This window comes from Leucoraja erinacea, chromosome 8 (genome assembly GCF_028641065.1).
Source record: "Leucoraja erinacea ecotype New England chromosome 8, Leri_hhj_1, whole genome shotgun sequence".
Classification (NCBI taxonomy): Eukaryota; Metazoa; Chordata; class Chondrichthyes; order Rajiformes; family Rajidae; genus Leucoraja; species Leucoraja erinaceus.
Genome location: NC_073384.1, coordinates 60,996,166 through 61,018,187, shown reverse-complemented (window position 1 = coordinate 61,018,187; position 22,022 = coordinate 60,996,166). Strand labels below are relative to the sequence as shown.

Genomic DNA, 22,022 nt, shown 5'->3' with positions numbered 1-22,022 from the left:
TTGATTTAACAGTTCCCTATCAGTTTTGAAGATTTGCTCCAGTATTGAGGTTTGTTAAAGGTGAGCTGCAACATTGTGGCAAGGAATATTGAAAAATTCAGGATAATAAGATACAGCCTTATTTGGTGCTGTTTTTTCCTGCAATGGGTGTTGAGGTTGACGTGTTAATTAGAACGATGGGTTTCATGCCATTACGAAGCTCATGTAAGGTGGAGATTATTTTTTTATGGTGTAGATGTACCCAATAGTTTTGGTCATTGACCCCACAGTGTAGGCATTTGGGTGCAATTGGTTGGAGATGCATGGTATTCAGTTTGGAGGCCAATTTAACATTGTCACAAGCCCATACAAGCTTACGACTAGCATGGGGGAAGTTAGATAAGGGGGTATCAGAATCCAGCATGCACATATGATAGGAGGAGTCCAGCAGTTTAGATATCGGTAGTGATCGTAAGATGGTGTGGGCGGGTGGGGATCATAAGGTAGATCAAGCAGTCAAGACTTTGGGCATAGCTGAAGGCCATCGTGGGAAGAGGGAGACAGATAATTGTGGTTAGTTCAGTACAGAGGTGGGACCCTAAGGTTGAAAGCAAGCTATTGATTGAATCACGCAGACACCCATTCCAGGAACGTACTGAAAAAACTATGCTGTCTCAGATGTAAAAGAACATTAAATGCATCAGGGTGACTCATGCCCATAAGTATTTGGTGACATTTTCTGATTGACATACATAAACTCAGGAATGCACATCAATATGTTTTACTCTGAGCAACAATTCATTTTCAAATGCATAACATAGTTAAACGTTCATATTCCTCAACACATGTTCCTAAAGGGTTTGTCAAGGAATCATGAAGTGTTCAAAAAACATTATTTTGGATTGAAAAGATGACTGTTTTTACATGGAAAGCAGTTGCAGCATTATTTGGGCTGCTTTTGCAGAGTGAGAAACAATAAAGACACAGAGTGTTGGATTAACTCAGCAGGTCAGGCAGTATCTCTGGAGAATATGGATTCATTCTGAAGTAGAATCCCGACCGGAAACATCGCCTACCCATGTTCTCCAGTTATGCAACCTGACATGGTGAGATACTCCCCCTTACCATGTCTTTTTTTTTGTAAACCAGCATCTGCAGTTCCTTGGTTATAATATTTCAGATCACTGCCTTTCATTAGAATAAATTAATAATACAAATGAGTACTTTTAAGCATGTGCTTAAAAGTAGGGAGAGGGTGCATGGAAAGTTTGAGGTGAAAAGGTTGAATTAAAGGGCAAAATGTGATCATTTTTCAAACAAAAGGATAAATCAATATATACATCAACGGTTGGAACTGGGGAAGTGCACGTGGGGTTGCAACTGAAAAACCTAGAAGGAAGTATTGAAAATCTGATAAAAAGGAACAAGATATTTTGGACCATAATGTGGTGGACCAGAAACAGGAAGAAATGTGCACCTGGATCAAATCTGTAGAAGGATCCCAAACAATCCTATGCTGCAATACTGTAACACATATAAAGCAGACTTTTTCTCCCCACATAATCTTCCATGGTTGCAGAGTAGATATAACACTTACCTCATTATGATGCCTCTTCCAAACCAGAGTCAAAATACACCTCCAGTGCAATGCATCAATTTACTTTGTGTCTTGTTCTGTATGGCATATTGTACTGTTGAACGCAACATACTCAAATCTGCATTAAGAAAATCAAATGCAGATTTAATGTTTGGTGATCAATTCTGTAAAAACACCAGAGTGTCCAGTTTGTTCACCAACTTATTTATCAATTTCAAACCACTCTGATCCTGTTTTGCCTTATACTGTCATTGCTTTTACTTTTCTCAGATGCTCCCTCTACCCTATAATAAATAGACTGGTCCATTTCTTCTATAGCTTCCTCTGCACTCCTTGCTTCTTTACTTGCATGAAAGCTGTTGATCTTTAACAGTTTTATGAACATCACTGACCTGAAACATTAATAATGTTACTCTCTCAAAAGATGCAGCCTGAGGTGCTGAGTGTTACCAGCATATTTCACATTTACTGGTATTTTGATTTTGTCAGTGTCATTTGCAATGCTTTGTAGAGAATAAATAGAAACATTGCCTCCACTTGTATTAATTCATGGTTCCCTTTAGCACCAACCTTTCACGGACCATTTTATAAAGCTATATCCATAAATTTTTGAAGTGCATGAAATTGATATCATCTCATAGTAAAACAAAGTATAAAGGATGTTGTTGCCATAAGGGGGATATGTAAAAGTGAATTCTGATGCCCATGTGTCTCTTTTTTTGTAACAGAGCATAGTTATTAAATCACAATACCATCTTGAAAGAGTTGTCCATTGAGCTCAAAAATGCAGCATTAAAAAGAGAAATAGCATGTGGCATTTGACGAGCAGGGATTATTGGGATTATCATGGAGCATGTCCATGAATTGTTTCCCTGCAGCATATTGTAACACACTCCCATGTTTACAAGGAAGCAGGACACAAAAACCTGGAGTAACTCAGCGGGTCATTCAGCATCTCTGGAGAAAAGGAATAGGTGACATTTCGGGTCGAGACCCTTCTTCAGACTTCTTCAGAGCCATATACAGTTACATTCATTCTTGCATATGGAGCCACATTTAATGACAATCATACGTGAATAATGAAATAGAGTTGAGCAGCACAGAAAGAGGCCATTTGGCCCAACTCGTCCATGCGAACTGTGAAGCCTACCTATGCTAGTCTCATTTCCAGTATTAAGCAAAAAGTGCAACACAGTTTTCCTCTCCAAGTACCTGTCCAGATCCCTTTTAAACACTGTAATTGTATCACAAATGTAGTCTCACACAGTTAAACACAAGCATATGCAGGCATTTGGACACTCATCCAACAAACTTGAGTTTTTAACAGGTGGAAAATGCCTTTTCTCTTCAAGAATGTTCAAGTATCATTTGACAGTCATACTGTTCCATGGATGAAATACAATAAAATAAATCCAAAATGTAGTTACAAAGTAGTACAATTTACTTGTTCATTTGAAAGGTGAAAGCAAGATGACAAAAGCAAGCATACCATTACTCTGAAAACCTACATTTGAGTAATAAGTGATGTGGGTGGTGTGAGTTAATTATGACTAAATGTCAAAGCTCCTGAGTGACATCCAATTGCTGGTTTATCCACAGGATCCTCGTGGATCTAAACGTGTGACTGTTAATGACTAGATTTGCAGTCACCAACAATGAGAGGGCATTTGATGCCTATCTTGCATCTCGGAGCCCACTAAGATTCTGCACATCCATAATGCTGATTGTCCCTATCACCAAATAACTTTCAATCTGGTACAATCAGTGAAGGATTGGTGGTGACCACCAACAGTAATGTAATCAAGCAGACAGAGTAGCTACAGGGATGGAATAAACTTTGTGGGCTGCCAACCAGGTTATAAAAGGCATCGATTATAATTAAAAAACAAAATGCTAAAGTTGCTATCAATCTGAAATATAATGATGCCCAAAAATGCATCTGTAGAGATAGAGTTGACATTTAGGGTTGATGACCTTTATTCAGAACGAGGAAAATAACGAAAGAAAGAAAGCAGTTTTACTGAGTGGTGGGTGACGAAAATAAATGACGGTTTGTGGAATGGTGGCAAGCAACAAAGATATAATGGAGAAAATGATGGGGCTGGTGAAAGCAAATGAATAAATGCAGTTATGTCTGGAATGGTGTACCTAGACAATGAGAAAAATGTCAATACCGGATATTTGAGATCGAAGGGATGGCTGATCATTTCAAACTGTTCAATTTAATGTTAAGGCTGCTGGTCAGTTGGACGATCAAGTGTTCAAATTTACATTGGGTTTTGTTAGAAAAATATGAGAGGCCGATCAGGGTGCCGTAGGATTGGGAATTAAAGAGATGTAAATTCAGGATTATGTAATCGTTTACAGATTGAGAAGTCGTAACAATTTTCAGCACAAACCCGTGCAAAATCTGATTTTCATTGTCAGAGTGAAAGCTCATTAGCTTGAAATGTTAAAGGGCCTGTGTCCCACTTGGGCAAACTAATCCGCGAGTTCTGGCGAGTTTGCCCTCGACTCATTCTCACAGCATGGTCAAGACGAGGTCTTAGGAGGTCTTCGTAACTCTCCTTGATGCTAGTAGGTTGTAGTAGGTTGGCATGTTAGTCATAGGTAATCAAGGGTAGTCGAAGGTAGTCATAGATAGTCTTCATCATAGTCGAAGGGAGGTTGAAGGGACGTCAAAGAAGATCGAAGGAGGTCGTCTTCACTCTACACTATTCGGTGTCTATTTTCCTAAAGTTAGTCGTAGCTAGGCGTAGCTGGTCTTCAACATAGTCCAAAGAGGTTGAAGGAGGTCTTCTACATAGTCGAAGGATGTCTTCAACATAATTTTTTCAAACTCTCCTAAACTCTTCTAAACTCGCCAATGAGGTCGCCCAAGTGGGACAGCCCCTAACTAATTTTCTCTCTTTTCACAAGCTGCTTATTCAGTTGAGTATACCCAGCATTTTCTGGAAGCGTAGAAGTGTTCAGGGGGGGTATCGCTCAGGCTCACTTGCTCTTCCAGTTGCAAAAGAGGCCACTTCATTATCACCAAATATTGTGCATCATTTTTTTTAAATTGTGAAATGCTAGGTTAATGGAGCCAGATTCAATCATGGTCATCAAAAATGAGCTAAATAAATATCAAAAAGAAAAGAAAATGTAGGGCTGTTGGAGAGATGGTAGAAGAGGTGGACTTGGAACTAGTAACGATTCAGTGGGCAAATCACCTTGTTCCCTTTTCTAATCATTCTCTGAATTCAGATTTTAAATCATAAAAACTGAATACAATATAAAAGGCTGGTTATTAACCCTAAACTTGGATACTAAGTTAGGTAAAGATGCCGGTACTTAATGACATTTTACTTTTTAAAATATTTTTTATACTTTAATCATTATACAGAGAACTGCTTTCAATTGTTTTTATCTTTTTTTTTAACAGAAGCAACAATACTGAGTTATGACGGAAGCAAGTTTATGAAAATCCAGCTGCCTGTGGTAATGCATACGGAAGCAGAAGATGTATCACTGAGATTCATGTCCCAACGAGCCTATGGGATCTTAATGGCCACAACGTCCAGAGATTCAGCCGATACTCTGAGATTGGAACTGGATGGTGGCCGTGTCAAACTTACGGTCAACTTAGGTAACATTCATTAGTGCTTTGCATCATCATGTCTTTATACATTTTATACAGATCTTTTATTTGGTTAATGGTGTTGTTTTCAAAATCTGTTTGACAATTTCAAAAAGTGACTTAACAAGAAGATGCAAAGAATGTTGTTGTTACATTGTTATAAACCCATCTTTTGAAACATTACTAAAGCCATAATTAGCATTATTTGCATATGCTTTTTTTAGACTATAAAGTATAAATTTCTTCCTCAGAAACATTTATTTCTTAATATTTCATGTTTTACATCTTTCTATACTTTATGCTCAAGAAGCTCATCTGTTTAAAATGTTGTAAGTTTTTTTTGATCTCCCTCACAACACCAAACTGTTCTTTGGCGTCACAATTGACTGAACACATGCTGGAAATCTAACTTAACAATACAGAACGTTAGAAGTACTCAGCAAGTCTGGCAGCATCTGTGAAGAGAGCAAACAGTTAATGTTCCAGATCGATAACTTTACCTGAACCATTAACTCTAACTCTTACTGATTTGCTGAGTATGTCATAACTGTGTGAGTGTGCCTTTGTGGGGAGCACTTCATAAGTTCATAAGTGATAGGAGCAGAATTGCACTTTTCAGTCCATCAACTCTGCTCCCCCATTCAATCATGGCTGACCTATCTTTTCCTCTCAACCCCATTCTCCTTCCTTCTCTCCAAACCCCGTGACACCCTTACAAATCAAGAACCGGTCAACCTGCCTTAAAATTATCCATTGACTTGGCCTTCACAGATTTATGTTGTAGTAAATTCCAAAGATTCACTATCCTCTGACTATATAAATTCCTCCCTGTCTCCTTTCGGAAGTCATGTCCTTTTATTATGTGGCTGTGGCCTCTGGTTCTAGACTCTCCCACTAGGGGGAATATCCTCTCCACTATCAAGGTTTATTCATTATAAACATTATTCATACCACTGTGGTTTAAAAAATACACATTTCAACACTGTAAGTTCAAGAAGGAACTGCAGATGCTGGAAAATCGATGGTAGACAAAAATGCTGGAGAAACTCAGCGGGTGAGGCAGCACCTATGGAGCGAAGGAAATAGGCAACTTCACTCTGTAATCTTGCTGCTGGGTCCAGATTACGAACTACCAGCAATGCCAAGTCCTTTCAACTTCATAGATATTTTATTGCAAATGCAAAGCAGTATTTAAGATGATGGTAGATTAGAGGGAAAGCTCGCAATATCCAACTCCAGACAAAACATTAAAATATCATGCTTCAACTAAAATTGCATTTATAATTTATTAGAAGTGAGCAGCATATTACTTCTCTAAATTTGTAAGCAATACATAGCTGAGAAACTTGGAATGATATTATTATATATATTTATAAATACATATATATAGTAAATAGACATTTCTAATTGAACAAGTTAGTAGAATAGTTAGTTTTCCAACATGTGAATAATCATATGGGCTTCTGCTTTCATTATTTTATTTTTAACATATACAGCTTTCACCATGGTTTATACTATCATGTTTATCTTTCACAAGTTCATTTTTATTATATTGCCGTGATGATTATGCACTTACGTTTGGATCAAAAGATGGGACACGACCCTTCAAAGGCCAAGGTCTGCGGCCCTTAGCAAGCAGCCATGTGAACAAAAGTGTGCAGCCTCTTTTTCAGTGAAAATGCTTGCTTTAGTCTCAGGTGTCACTTTTATTTAGAAAGATGGGAACAACGAAGGAATAAAGGTAGTCCCTTGGTTACAGCAGACCTGACTAGTGGAGGTGAGACTTTACACATAGCCTCCCAAAAATAAGTATGGCTGCTCTTCACCCTTTTAAAACAAATCACTGCAACCTTAAAAGACACTGAACCTTTTTTCCCTAAAAAACACTGAACTTTTTTTCCCCAAAACTAAAACTAACTTACTTCTTCCCGGTCATTGCGTGGAAAGAAATCAGAGGATGCCGTTGGTCCATTACTTTTGTTAGTCCACATAATGGAGGGAAATGGAAATATTGCCATCCCACTAGAAAATAATTTGATATTTCTTCCTCGGATCAACTAACAATCAAAAACACCCCAATGATCTTGGTTCAAACATCAGTTAAGCCTTGGTTTAGAACTGATGGAAAGTCTAAATTCAGCAAATCAATGACAGTAACATTTTAAAATTTAAATTAATTTAACATTACACTTTAAACAACATTCATCAGCCTGTTGGCTGGATATCTTGTCTTTTCAAGTCCATGTATCAGATTGTAAAAGCTACACACACCTTGGTTTTTGGTGAAATTATGGTTTCCATCTGATAGAAAATTAAGTTTATGGGCCGTTCTCAGGACCAGAACCCTTGTGTAACCTGAGGACTGTCTGTATATACATAAAAGAGAATATTGGATTGCTTAATTCATGTGATGAATGCGTTTGCATTTCTATACCCTACATTCACAATAGGATTGATGAAAATGAAATTGCAATGCTGATGAAATCTGACATGTTTCCATTTTACTTGTATTGAAAGTGTAGACCACCTAAATTAATAAATAATTTCTCGCATATATTGATTGCAAAACACATTTCTCTGGTAATATGCTGCACAGCAATGGCCCCTTTGCTTACTTGCATCCCATTCTGCAAACAGATAGAATAGATTCACTGAAAAGAAGACATCCCTTTTTCTGGGCCTACTATAATACAATAATAATAATAATAATAATAATAATAATAATAATACATTTTATTTATGGGCGCCTTTCAAGAGTCTCAAGGACACCTTACAAAAATTTAACAGGTAGAGGAAAAACATGTAAGGGGAATGAAATAAATAGTAGAGACATGACTAGTACACAAAGTAAAGACAGAATTCAATACAAAACACAATATGAGGCAATTAATGCACAGATGAAAAGGGAGGGGGACGTGGGGCTAAGGATAGGCAGAGGTGAAGAGATGGGTGTTGAGGCGGGGCTGGAAGATGGTGAGGGACACGGAATTGCGGATCAGTTGGGGGAGGGAGTTCCAGAGCCTGGGAGCTGCCCTGGAGAAGGCTCTGTCCCCAAAACTGCGGAGGTTGGACTTGTGGATGGAGAGGAGACCGGCTGATGTGGATCTGAGGGACCGTGAGGGTTGGTAAGGGGAGAGGAGGTCAGTGAGATATGGGGGGGGGGGGGACAGATGGTGGAGGGCTTTGTAGGTGAGGACCAGGATTTTGTAGGTGATCCGGTGGGAGATGGGAAGCCAGTGAAGTTGTTTGAGGACTGGAGTGATGTGATGCCTGGATTTGGTGTGGGTGATGAGTCGGGCGGCTGCGTTCTGGACCAGTTGGAGTCGGTTGATGTAAGTGGAGCTGATGCCAAGGAGAAGTGAGTTGCAGTAGTCCATTCGGGAGGAGATGAAGGCATGGGTGAGTCTTTCAGCAGCGGGAGGTGTGAGAGAGGGTCTGAGTTTGGCAATGTTGCGGAGATGAAAGAAGGAGGTTTTAATGACATGGCAGATGTGAGGCTCAAGGGAGAGGGTGGAATCAAAGATCACGCCAAGGTTGCGGGCCTGGGGAGATGGGGAGACAGTGGTGGCGTTGATGGTGAGTGGGGTTATTGATTTTGCTGAGTGTGGCTTTGGAGCCTATGAGGAGGAATTCTGTCTTATCGTTATGCCAGGGTATAATTTTCCTCACTGGATTGTTTTCCCATTAGTGGATTTTAAAGATCCCTTCAAAATGGCTGGATGTGTGACAGACTAATGGAGAATGAGATGTGAAATTCTCTCTTTTCCTTGAGATCATTCTGGATCATAACCATATTCGCGACAGTGATTTCAATTCAAGCTTTTCAGTCAGAATCATAGTGCTTGCATATTAACTACGAGCTATCAAGAGAGGATTCTCTTTTAAATCTATGAAAACATTTCAAACATTATTACACGACCCGATATTTGTTTTGGAAGATTTTAATAGCCTTTAGTTCAGATAGTTTAAATGAACAATTTAATAAACAATTAAGAGAGAGCTAGATAGGGCTCTTACAAATATCGGAGTCAGGGGATGTGGGGAGAAGGCAGGAATGGGGTACTGATTGGGGATGATCAGCCATGATCACATTGAATGGCGGTCCTGGCTCGAAAGGGCCGAATAGCCTACTCCTGCACCTATTGTCTATTTTCTATTGACCCCCAGCTGAATCTTTTCTTCATTATAGTTTACTCAAAATCATTTCAAGAGAAAAACAATTATCTGTGTATCATTGTTTTTCATTACCAAACACAGTTTTTGCCATTCCCTCCAGGTATACTGTCAGAATTCGTCAGTATTAAAAATTAATTCCATTTGAAGATTGTATGGAAAGAATTCACTCCCACTTGAATCAAAGTCATTCAGCACTGAGGAAAATAGATTTCCCTTGTGCCAATATCCTTTTCTGAAACTATAAGGAAAAATTCTTCTTTTCTTTAAAAGAAATGCAAATCCAAGGGGTCTGTCGATCAAATAATACCAATATCATGCCAAAAGAGCATCGAAATGAATTAACTCAAACAAAAGTGAAAGATCTTGAATATAATTTACTCTAATACTCTTTACCCCCCAAAAAACACGAGTTTAGTGAAACTACTTTTTGTCCAATGTTTTAGTCCTAAAGTAGCCACAGATATTTACACATCACAGATCTCCAGTTGAATCGTATTTTCATGTTAATTTTTTTTATTCTTCTACATTAGGAGATTTTTCTTCATTGTGATAGACACACAGGTTTGATATCCAATAAAGGACTGCCTATTTGTGGCACGGCTTTAATGAGCTCCAACTGAAATAGGCAATCAGCATGCAATAAAACACTTAAATGACAAAAAAACACAATTAATTTATGTACTGGTAGACACACTATTTTAAAAAAAAAATGGCTAATGCACTCTGTACCCTTAGGTTCGATAACAAGATTTCCACATGCATTTCCTTTTGGATTTGTGTGTTATCATTGTTGTCTTACTCCAAACATACAGATTTCCTTCCTTAACAATCAGTGTTTTAACATAATTGTTGAGGTGTTCAAAAGCAAAGCATTTCTTGCAAGGAGGTGTGCACACTTTGGCCTTTGGCTGTTTGCGACCACTTTTCTGTTGCGGTTGACGACACATGACAAACTCAGCTACATGAAAATGAACCTGGAATTTATACGATTGAAATTCTTCAAGGGCATTTGAAATAATCTTAATCAAATGCTACACATGCACAGTAATATTGTGCTGTCAAAGGTATGAAACTCATAAGTATTTTATCTACCTTATAGTTGACAAGAAGTCTTTGTTAATATTTCTCTAGCATGCAAATGGAGAATATGTTGAGCCTTTTAATGGCTACAACATAAAACATGAATATAGATTTAAATGTTAGTGTTATTAAGCATTAGGTAAATTTGGCTTCAGAGCTTTTATTCACAAAATATACCATTTATTATTTTAAGTTCCTTCTCACAAATGCATGATAAATGTGCACTTTTTCAATGATAATAAGTTGATGATGAAAGTTAAGGTTTAATTTCTAAAGTAAACGTAGTCTCTGTTTTAAGCCTTTGAAGAATCTAACAGTGGTCAAAGACATTTGATCTTGCCAATTTACTACTTGCACCCCAGTATGACGGAGCACTGCTTATTTTCTAAGTGGACAGCTGTGTTCTTTCACACATGAGGAAAGATTTGTGGCTTGCCTGGGTCAAGTATCTTTGACATGACAAAAATAATATTTCATCTGGGTTTGAAAATCATGTAGCTGGTGTTTGCAGATGGCCATCTTATGTTTTATTTAATGAAAGACATGGAGTAGGCCAAATAATAAGACTGTATGGTTCAAAAGCCATTCTGTTATTAAGATTTTTTGATAATAAATAGGAAAGTCCAGAGTAAAATGGCCACATTTGCGTGTGTCTGTCCCCGGAAGGGTGGAATGTAATTATTTTGGATGTCTGCAGCTAATACCTTGAAGGATATAATTTCATTTTTCATCTATTCTTCCCTATCTAGACTGTATCAGGATTAACTGTAATAACAGTAAGTTGCTGTTCAAAGCTTTTTCACTCTTCCTGTTCTACTTTTAAACCAATTTGTCAAAGTAGAAGTACCTCTTCATAGATTCAATTGTATTGTAAGAAATTTAGAATGTCTACAACTGTTTAGGCTTAGAATAGTATCGGATAATTGCCAGGGTGTTAAAAAATGTTCTGACACATTTTCATCAAGAAAAAGACTTTCACAGATTTGATAATATTTAGCAAACAGGTTTAGATATTTTCAGTGAATTGTGTATGTAATTGCAAATATAAGTGCAGAGATTTAATTAAATATGCAGGTCTTTGTTGCTTAGGAATAAATTCCAGCAAAGTAAGATAGCATAATGAATATTTGTAAAGTTGAATGTGATTGGTCTTTTCTAGATGTGGATATTCTCAATATCCATATAAAAAAATATTTTTTTACACCCTGTTTGCTGCATATCAATGATGGGATGGAGAAACTAACAGAGCTAGATTAACACAACATGCATGCCACCACTTTAAATGCATTTCAGATAATGCATGGAGAAAATAACTTCTTTGCATGATATTTTAAGGATTCTGAAATGTAGAAAGAGAAAGGATTGTGACTTTTCTAATAATTACACTTGTTGACACTAGCAAACAATTTTATAGATTTAAAGATTGCCATGAGGATTCTGAGAATCAAATCACCTAATGGCTTCACTTAATAATGTTTAGTTAAGGATGTATTTTAACATGAATGCTGTGAACTAACATATTTCTACACTTAAAAACATTACATTTGTGCTCTATTATTAACATCATTTTCTGATTGCATAAATTTGATACTGCATTGCCACCGATTAAGCAGACTGAACAGTTCTGAAAACAGAAGAGCCAAGATACAACAGCTTACCAATAGTTATTAATTAATCCTATTTACAATACTGTCTTTTAGCAATTCTCTTGAAATAGTTCTTGTGATCACCTGCATGTTACTTAATGCACAAGTGTACAAACTAACTGAAGATAAAGTTATGAGAATCGGTCACTCGTTTTAAGTGGTAAGGAAGTGCATATGCATTTGAAATTTGTTGGAAGAAAAAACTAAATGAGAATTAGGTGTGGTATCCCACCAGTTTCATTTTTAAAGGAGAGGAAATACTTTCCCATAATGGATATTTCAGGTACATTTATTTCACAGGGCAAACTGTGAATGTCAACTGCATTGTTAGTTATCTCAATGGCTGTGCACTATTTTCTTGGTGAGCATTTTAACATTTCAATATCTGCTGACAGTGTTATGGTTTTGTACTTTGTGGTCTTGCAAGAGTTATTACCAGGAGAACCTGTGGAAATACTAATTCCTTTACATATTTTCTTAACCACTGGTGATAATATTTGCACCTGGAGGACAGATTGGACAGATAATATGGACAAATTAGACAACTTGGTAACAGTTGTAAAAATTAATGTTCAGATTACCTTCAATAATTTGTGTTAACATATAAACCTACTGTGGTTCTGTGGGTCTATACCACAATATAATGATCTAAAATTAATGCATTAAGCATTTATTAATGCAGTATTGTGATTGCTTGTAAACTTGTAACTGAACATACCTAATACACATGCCACCAGGTGGGAATTTGAATCGCACGATTCTGTGCACGTGATGTGCCTCGGCAGGTAGGCCAGTCCGTAAGTAGCAGTGAAATCAATTATCTTACATCATATTTCACATGCCGCTGCTGCAGCACTGCAGCATGTATCTGCAAGATTAACATGATCGCAATTTTGGCCTTGGCACGCAGACTGGGAAGAAGGCCCGGCTGTACTGTTTTATGGGGCAGATCTTTAACAACGTTTGTTAGGGAGGCAGTAGTGGAAGTATCAGTTGATTTGCAGAGTCAAATAGTATGGAAGCAGATCTTTGACTCACCGTGTCTGTATATTACACCTGTTGTCAGGGCTTGACCATAGGTTTCAATGGCATCTCCAGTTTTCACACAGGCTGCCTATTCTCTGTTATTCTAATGGTGCAAAACAATGTGTTTTGCAGGTGAGCCCGACAACTTTATTTGAGGTTGGGGGGGGTTAGTGGGGGAGTGGATGACAACCACTCCACATCTTTCCCATGCTACCCAACATGATATCCAGTTGAACACTAGGGAGACAGTGTTGCTCCAATCCCTCTCCTCCATTATCAATGTTTAGTGTTCTAATGATGACGGCAGCAATTTCCCCACAAATAGAACACTGCTTTAAGAGCAACTACTGGGGGTTCACACAGGCTAATATGTGCTTTGACATTGTGCAAGGACACTTTATCTTTCCATTCTCTATCTCGTACGTCATATCATTCCTTGACATCCATTAATTTGTTTCTCTGGGGCATGCAATCTTTAGCCCAATGTTTCACTATCTGAGATATGACTTTTAGGAAAAAATAATCTTTAACGTTCCTCTATTATTTTACTCCTTGGATATTTCTTCCTTCTAACACAGGAGAGCATCAAATATGAATTATATTTAAGAAAGCAGTTTGACCTAAAAATTCTGTTTGGATCTGGCACCGACAGCTGTCAGCTTTCTACAGGTCTCCGAACTAATTTTAAATGTTCAGCTCCATTCCCCTGCAATGTTGTCTATTTTCAACTGCAACTTTCTGTGAAGAAGCATGATCACGGGTCAAGATGTAGTCCTTGTAGCCCTTGAACTACATATCATCTTGGTGAGCACACCTTTAACTATGCAACTTCTTTCAGTGGGCAAAAAAGAGAGGTCAGACCATAGACCAAGGTAGGTGAAATTTCAAAGAACCTAATTATAATAATCAGTATGTCACAGATTATAGGCTACTGTGAGTTTCAAACAAACAATTATTCCTCCCTGTGGGATGACCCAGGCACTGTTTGTATACATTGAAGCTGAGGTTAATTATATGAAGTTACTCATTCCATTGCACAGGCAATGATTAAATGTCACAGCATAACCTGCTTTTTGGCATCAGTATTAATAGACTACACTTCATTTCAAGTAACCGGTTTTCACACGTACAACTTTGGATATTAGATACTGAAAATTAAGCACTGGACTTCATCTGCCACTTATAGTGATATTCACACTCAGAGAAGAAAATTTCCATCTTGGAAATATTTTCCTTTTACCTTATGCAAAATCAAACCTAGAATCTAATGTTGCAGACATGAAGCTGAATCATAGCAATTATTATTATAAGTTCTGCCTCCTAGTTCAATTTTCACAATTGGCTCTGATCCTATAAATCAAGAAACTCATTTTTCTTTTCAGAGGAAATCGTATCAACCTTCTGATTGCCAATTGTTAGTGTTACTTTGGAAATATTCAGGGGAACACAAAGCTGTGATTATCTAGACATTAAACACAATGAAGATGCAAATTGCCCAGTTTCTGATTGTATTTTACATTTTGTTAGGTAAAAATGTAATCGTAACAAAAAAAAGAAAATAAAACATCATGTAATTAGTGGCATGGTGGACAATGCAGAAGGTTGACTAAGATTGCAATAGGATCAAGGTCAACTGAGAAAGTGACCAAGGAATTTAATGTCTCATCAAATGCAAAGTCATGCATTTTGGGAAATGTAACCAGGCCAAGATATGCGAGGTGAATAGCTGGGCTCTAGCAAGTGTTATCGAACAGCAAAATATCAGGGTACAAGTTCGTAGTTCCCTGAAAGTTCCCTGAAAGATGAAGAAGGCATATGGTTTGCTAGTTTTCATTAGACAAGGCACAGAATATGGGAGCTGGGGCATCATGTTAAAATTATACAAATAGGAGGATAGGCTTGGCTTCAAGTTTTCTGTTTAGATCTCCATGATATAGGTAGAGTGTGAGTAAGCTAGAGAAGGCGCAGAAAAGATTCACAGAAATATCACTTACTATGGAGGCCTTAAGTTAGAAGGAGAGATTAGATAGGCTGAGACTATATCCCTGGAACGGCTGATCATCCAACTTAGTTATCCTGTACCTGCCTTCTCTCCATACCCCCTGATCCCTTTAGCCACAAGGGCCACATCTAACTCCATCTTAAATATAACCAATGTACTGGCCTCAACTACCTTCTGTGGCAGAGAATTCCACAGATTCATCACTCTCTGTGTGAAAAATGTTTTTCTCATCTCGGTCCTAAAAGATTTCCCCCTTATCCTTAAACTGTGACCCCTTGTTGTGGACTTCCCCAACATCGGGAAAAATCTTCCTGCATCTATCCTGTCCAACCCCTTAAGAATTTTGTAAGTTTCTATAAGATCCCCCCTCAATCTTCTAAATTCTAGCGAGTACAAGCCGAGTCTATCCAGTCTTTCTTCATATGAAAGTCCTGACATCCCAGGAATCAGTCTGGCGAACCTTCTCTGTACTCCCTCTATGGCAAGAATGTCTTTCCTCAGATTAGGAGACCAAAACTGTGCGCAATACTCCAGGTGTGGTCTCACCAAGATCCTGTACAACTGCAGTAGAACCTCCCTGCTCCTATACTCAAATTGTTTTGCTATGAATGCTAACACACCATTCGCTTTCTTCACTACCTGCTGCACATGCATGCCTACTTTCAATGACTGGTGTACCATGACACCCAGGTCTCGTTGCATCTCTCCTTTTCCTAATCGGCCACCATTCAGATAAAAGTCTACTTTCCTGTTTTTGCCACCAAAGTGGATAACCTCACATTTATCCACATTATACTGCATCTGCTATGCATTTGCCCACTCACCCAGCCTATCCAAGTCACCTTGCAGCCTCCTAGCATACTCCTCACAGCTTACACTGCCCCCCAGCTTTGTGTCATCCGCAAACTTGAAGATGTTGCATTCAATTCCCTCGTCCAAATCATTAATATATATTGTAAATAGCTGGGGTCCCAGCACTGAGCCTTGCAGTACCCCACTAGTCACTGCCTGCCATTGTGAAAAGGACCTTTTACTCCTACTCTTTGCTTCCTGTCTGCCAGCCAGTTCTCTATCCACATCAATACTGAACCCCCAATACCGTGTGCTTTACGTTTGTATACTAATGTGGGACCTTGTCGAAAGCCTTCTGAAAGTCCAGATATAACACATATAACATATTTTGTACAGTTTAGTTTAGTTCATTGTCATATGTGCCAAGGTACAGTGAAAAGCTTTTTGATGTGTGCTATCCAATCAGTATGAAGACTGTACATGATTACAATCAAACTGACCACAGTGTACAGACACAGGATGAAGGGAATTATGTTTAGTGCAAGGGAAAGTCCAATTAAACATTGTCCGAGGGTCTCCAATGACGTAGAAGGTAGCTCAGGGCCACTCTCTAGTTGCGCTGGGTCAGTTGCCTGATAACAGCTGGGAAGAAACTGTCTCTGAATTTGGATCTATATTTTCACACTGTGTACCTCTTGCCTGATGGGAGAGAGGAGAAGAGGGGGTGGCCAGGGTGAGACACATGCTTGATTATGTTGGTGGCCTTGCCGAGGCAGCGTGAAGTGTAAATGGAGTGAATGGAAAGGAGGTTGGTTTGTGTGATTGTCTGGGCTGAGTCCACAATTCTCTGCAATTTCATGCGGTCTTGGATGGAGCTGTTCCCAAACCCTGCTGCGATGCATTCCAATAAAATGCTTTCAACGGCACATCTGTAGAAATTGGTGAGAGGTGTTGGGGACATGACAAACCTCCTAAGTCTCCTAAGGAGGTAGAGGCTTTCCTTGCCATTGCTACTATATGGCTAGTCCAAGGTAAGTTTGGAACGAATGCTTGGAAAGTTTACACACCTCCTTTGACTTTTAGTGGTGTCACTATATTTTGTGTGGTTTAGTTTAGTTTATGGTTACGAATAATGTTTAGTGCAAGATAAAGTCCAGTAAAGTCCAACTAAATATTGTCCGATGGTCTCCAATGAGGTAGAAGGTAGCTCAGGACTGCTCTCGAGCTGGTGATAGGATAGTTGACTGATAACAGCTGAGAAGAAACTGTCTCTGAATCTTTACAATTTGCTGGTAATATTTACTCTTAGGAATTTGAAGCTTTCAGCCATCTCTACTTTGGCACCATCAATGTATACTGGGGTATGTGTACCGCTTTACTTCCTGAGCTTGATCACTACCTCCTTTGTCTTACTGACATTGACAGAAAGGTTATTGGCTTGACACGAGGTTATGAGGTTCTCAATCACCTTCCTGCACTACTTCTCATCATTATTTGATATCCAGCCTACTATGGTGGTATAATTAGCGAATTTGTAAATTTAGTCGGATTTGTACTTGGCTGCACAGTCGTGGGTGTATAAAGAAAGGGGCTGAGAACTCATTCTTGCAGAGCGCAGAGCACCAGTATTGAGGATTATCATGGAGGATGATCTGTCCCTTATTCGCACTGTTGGTCAGGAAGGCAAGGATCCAGTTGCAAATATATTTCATATGAAATCATATGTTCATTTTATCCTTACGAGAGTATTGCAAAGGATTTTCTGTAGGTTGAACTTGTTAGGTCATTTGAAACTTTGGAAATACGTTGTAGCAGTCTCAAGAATACAGTGTTTAAGAAGGAACTGCAGATGCTGGAAAATCGAAGGTAGACAAAAGTGCTGGAGAAACTCAGCGGGTGCAGCAGCATCTATGGAACGAAGGAAATGGTAACGTTTTAGGCCAAAACCCTTCTTCAGAGTGATTGGGAGGGGGGGGGGGGGGGGTGGAGGAGAAAGGAAAAAAGTAATCGGAGGGGCCTGCCCGAGGCCGGAGGGAGAGCTGCAGAGGAGACAGCAAAGGCTACCGGAAATTGATGAATTTAATGTTCATGCCACTAAGGTGCAGACTGCCCAAGAGGTATATGAGGTGTTGCTCCTCCAATTTCCGGTGGTCCTCACTCTGGCCATGGAGGAGACCCAGGACAGAAAGGTCGGATTCGGAATGGGAGGAGGAGTCGAAGTGCTGAGCCATCGGGAGATCAGGTTGGTTAATGCGGACCGCTCTGTCCGCATTAACCAACCTGGACCTACATCGGTGAGACCAAGCGTAGGCTTGGCGATCATATCGGCGAACACCTCCGCTCGGTCCCAATGCTGCCTCTCCTTCTGTTACAAGATTATTGCTCACTAGTGGAAGTGAAAATAATCCCCTTGAATATCAAATACATAGTTGGTACTCGCTGCATTTGGAATTGCATTTAGAATGATAAACTTGAACAAGGTACAAGAGCTCAAAGATAGCCAGCAAATGCCTAATTTAAGATACGCATGAAACTATCATGTGGGGAGAAGATCGGATGAGCTGGCCAAATTGATCATAAATGGGGACAAATATACCTTCAGTCAAAATTTAAAAAACTTCAATACAAAAAGGTTGACAATGGGGATTATTTATTTGTTTAATCCACTGCTGTTCAGTGTAGATGACATTTTGCAAAGTTTCAGTGTTTGTGCCCATATCTGGCAGATATCCTGCCCTTTCAAAAATTGGACAGGAGCTGACTGTCTATATTTCACATGTTTGATGATACCAGCAACGTGCACTTTGTGCATTTCCAAATCAGTAATGTAAGTTAAATCAAAAGGTTGCTTTCTATGACCTTGATTGTTCACTCATATTAAGCAAGATTTATATCATGCGGGGCAGGTACTATACATGAATTGATAGGTATCCTTTGGGAAATAATTTTCATTTTCACTGATTCCCCCAGTGTTGATTAAAATATGCTGCCCTTTTGCAACTGAGCAGCACTGGCAAAGGTCGTGGTGTCTCTGCACGAGATGCTGTGATTTATGGGTTCCATGGCACCGCCCTAATGGGGCTGCTCTATATCGCAGGGACCAATTACCCAATGCTGCATCTCCTTCTGTTATTTTTTAATCTCCGTCTGTTATACTTCCTAATCTCCATATTAGTTTGTATTGTTTACAGTCATTGGTTTTTTTTTAATCTCGTCCATTATCTTTCCTAACCTTCATATTAGTTTGTATGGTTTACCATCACACACTAACTTAGACAATAGGTGCAGGAGTAGGCCATTTGACCCTTTGAGCCAGCACCACCATTCAATGTGATCATGGCTGATCATCACAATCAGTACCCCGTTCCTGCCTTCTCCCCATATCCCCTGACTCCACTATCTTTAAGAGCCCTATCTAGCTCTCTCTTGAAAGTATCCAGAGAACCGGCCTCCACCACCCTCTGAGGCAGAGAATTCCACAGACTCACAACTCTGTGTGAAAAAGCATTTCCTTATCTCCATTCTAAATGGCTTGGCTCTTATTCTTAAACTGTGGTCCCTGGTTCTGGACTACCCCAACATCGAAAACATGTTTCCTGCCTCTAGCGTGTCCAAACCCTTAATCTTATATGTTTCAATAAGATAACCTCTCATCCTTCCAACTTCTCAGTGCGGAACCTGTAAATGGCATGGCAAATGTGAGCTGAGACTGGAGATTCAACCTGTGAATTAACAAATTTATTTCTAATGGTTAGAAATAGTATAAAATCATAATGGCAATATCTTAAAGCCAGAATGCCCAGCTCAGCGAATTTTACCTTTGGACTAAAACAGACACAATATACTGGAGTAACTCGTGAGGGGGAGTCCAAGTTGGAGATGGGAGAAGGGGTCATCAATAGGGGATGAGGACTCTTTCCCATGGAAAAAGGCTTGGATGCATAGGTGACGGAAGAAGAGCTCCTCATCATGGAGGACGCTGAACTCATTGAGATGGGGACGTGACTTCCATTTTCCGACATCACCCTACCATTTTTAGACCTCACTATCTCCATCGCAGGTAACAGACTACTGACCGACATCTACTTCAAACCGATTGACTCCCATGGCAATCTGGACTACACTTCTTCCCACCCTGCTTCCTGAAAGAACTCTATCCCCTATCCGTCTATGCTGCATCTGCACCCAGGATGAGGTGTTCCACACCAGGGCATTGGAGTTGTCCTCATTCTTTAGGATATGAGGGTTCTCCTCTTCGACTATAGATGAGGCTCTCACCAGGATCTCCTCTATATCCCGTAACTCCCCATCCCCCCTCACTCGTAACAAGGACAGAGTCCCCCTTGTCCTCACCTTCCACCCTACCAGCTGTCACATACAACAGATAATCCTCCGATATTTTAGCCACCTCCAACGGGATTTCACCACTGGCCACATCTTCCCATCTCCTCCCCTGTCGGCTTTCCACAGAGACCGTCCGTAACTCCTGGTCAATTTGTCCCTTCCCACTCAAACCATCCACCCCCAGGTACTTTCCCTTGCAACCGTATGAAATGTAACACTTGTCGCTTTACCTCCCCCCTCGAATCCATCCAAGGACCCAAGCAGTCTTTCCAGGTGAGGCAGAGGTTCACCTGCACCGCCTCCAACCTCAGCTATTGCATTTGTTGTACTTGGTGCCAACTGCTCTACATCGGTGAGACCAAGCGCAGGCTTAGCGATTGCTTCGCCCAACACCACTACTCAGTTTGTATTAACCAACCTGATCTTCCGGTGGCTCAGCACTTCAACTCCCCCTCCCATTCCGAATCCGACCTTTCTGTCCTGGTCCTCCTCCTTGTTCAGAGTGAGTCCCACCGCAAATTGGAGGAGCAGCACCTCATATTTCACTTGGGTAATTTTACACCGCATCGGTATGAATATTGACTTCTCCAATTTCAGGTAGTCCTTGCTTTCTCCCTCCTTCCCCACCCCTTCCCAGCTCTCCCACAGTTCACTGTCTCCGCCTCTTCCTTTCTTCTTCCCCCCCCCCCCCCCTGCCCCCCCCCCACTCCCACATCAGTCTGAAGAAGGGTCTCGACCCGAAACGTTGCCTATTTCCTTCGCTCCACAGATGCTGCCTCACCCGCTGAGTTTCTCCAGCATTTTTGTCTGTCTACCTATGGTGTCTGAGATTGAGGTTTGTGTGGAGACTGAACTGGAAAGTGCATGGCAGGATTGTAAAGCTATTTTAAGCCGTGCCTGTTTGACTTATGCAAAATTCATGCTGCTGGCTCATTATCATGACTTCAGTATCTAAACAGCTAACAACACTTCATTACCGGAATGCATAGCTACGGGGCTCAGTTTTGTGAATGGCACAAGGGCCTGTCCCATGGCTATTTTTTTCAGCGACTGCCGGCATCATAGTCTGACGTATCAGGTCACCGTAAAAGTCGCAGCATGATACGGCGTGGTGACGTATTGATGTATCCTCAAGTGTCGCAAATTTTTTTTTTTGTCGCCGCTAGATTTTAAAATGTTCAAAATCTTTTGGTGACCCTGATATGTCAGTTAATTGGGACGGGTCCTTAACACAAGTTGCAGCAACCTGCTGCTGATTAAATGTGTGGGAAAGAACTGCAAATACTGGTTTATGCTGAAGGTAGACACAAAATGCTGGAGTAACTCAGCGGGTCAGGCAGCATCACTGTAGAATAGTATTAGGTGCTGTTTCGGGTTGAGACCCATCTTCAGACTGAGAGTCTGGAGAAAGGAAAACTGGAGGTATGAAAATGCAAAAAACAAATCAGAGCCAGTACCGATGACCAAGGAAAGATGAAGCCCACAATGGTCCATTGTTGGCTGTGGAAGAGGTGATGATGATATGGATGCAAAGAGTGGAACTAGCAGGACTACTTGGGGGGGAGGTGGAGAGAGAAGGAATGCATGGGTCACCTAAAATGAGATAAATCAATATTCATGCTGTGGGTTATAAGCTGCCTCACTCTGACAGCGTTGGAGGCCCAGGACAGGATGATCAGTATTGAAAGGGAAGTCCACGAACCGAAACGTAACCTATTCCTTTTATCCAGAAATGCTGCCTAACCGGCTGAGTTACTCCAG

General features: G+C 40.0%; 1 protein-coding gene across 13 annotated transcripts in view; it reads left to right on the top strand.

Annotated features, from left to right (window-relative positions):
• Positions 1-22,022, top strand: part of nrxn1a (neurexin 1a) — a 1,388,176-nt gene that overhangs the window by 707,759 nt on the left and 658,395 nt on the right. For 12 of the 13 annotated variants that reach the window (XM_055639808.1, XM_055639806.1, XM_055639818.1 and 9 more), the window contains 2 exons: positions 5,001-5,204; positions 11,201-11,227. In XM_055639808.1, coding sequence (XP_055495783.1) covers positions 5,001-5,204; positions 11,201-11,227 — 231 coding nt within the window. The remainder of the gene's footprint in view (positions 1-5,000; positions 5,205-11,200; positions 11,228-22,022) is intronic. The other variant, XM_055639813.1, reaches the window with a different exon arrangement.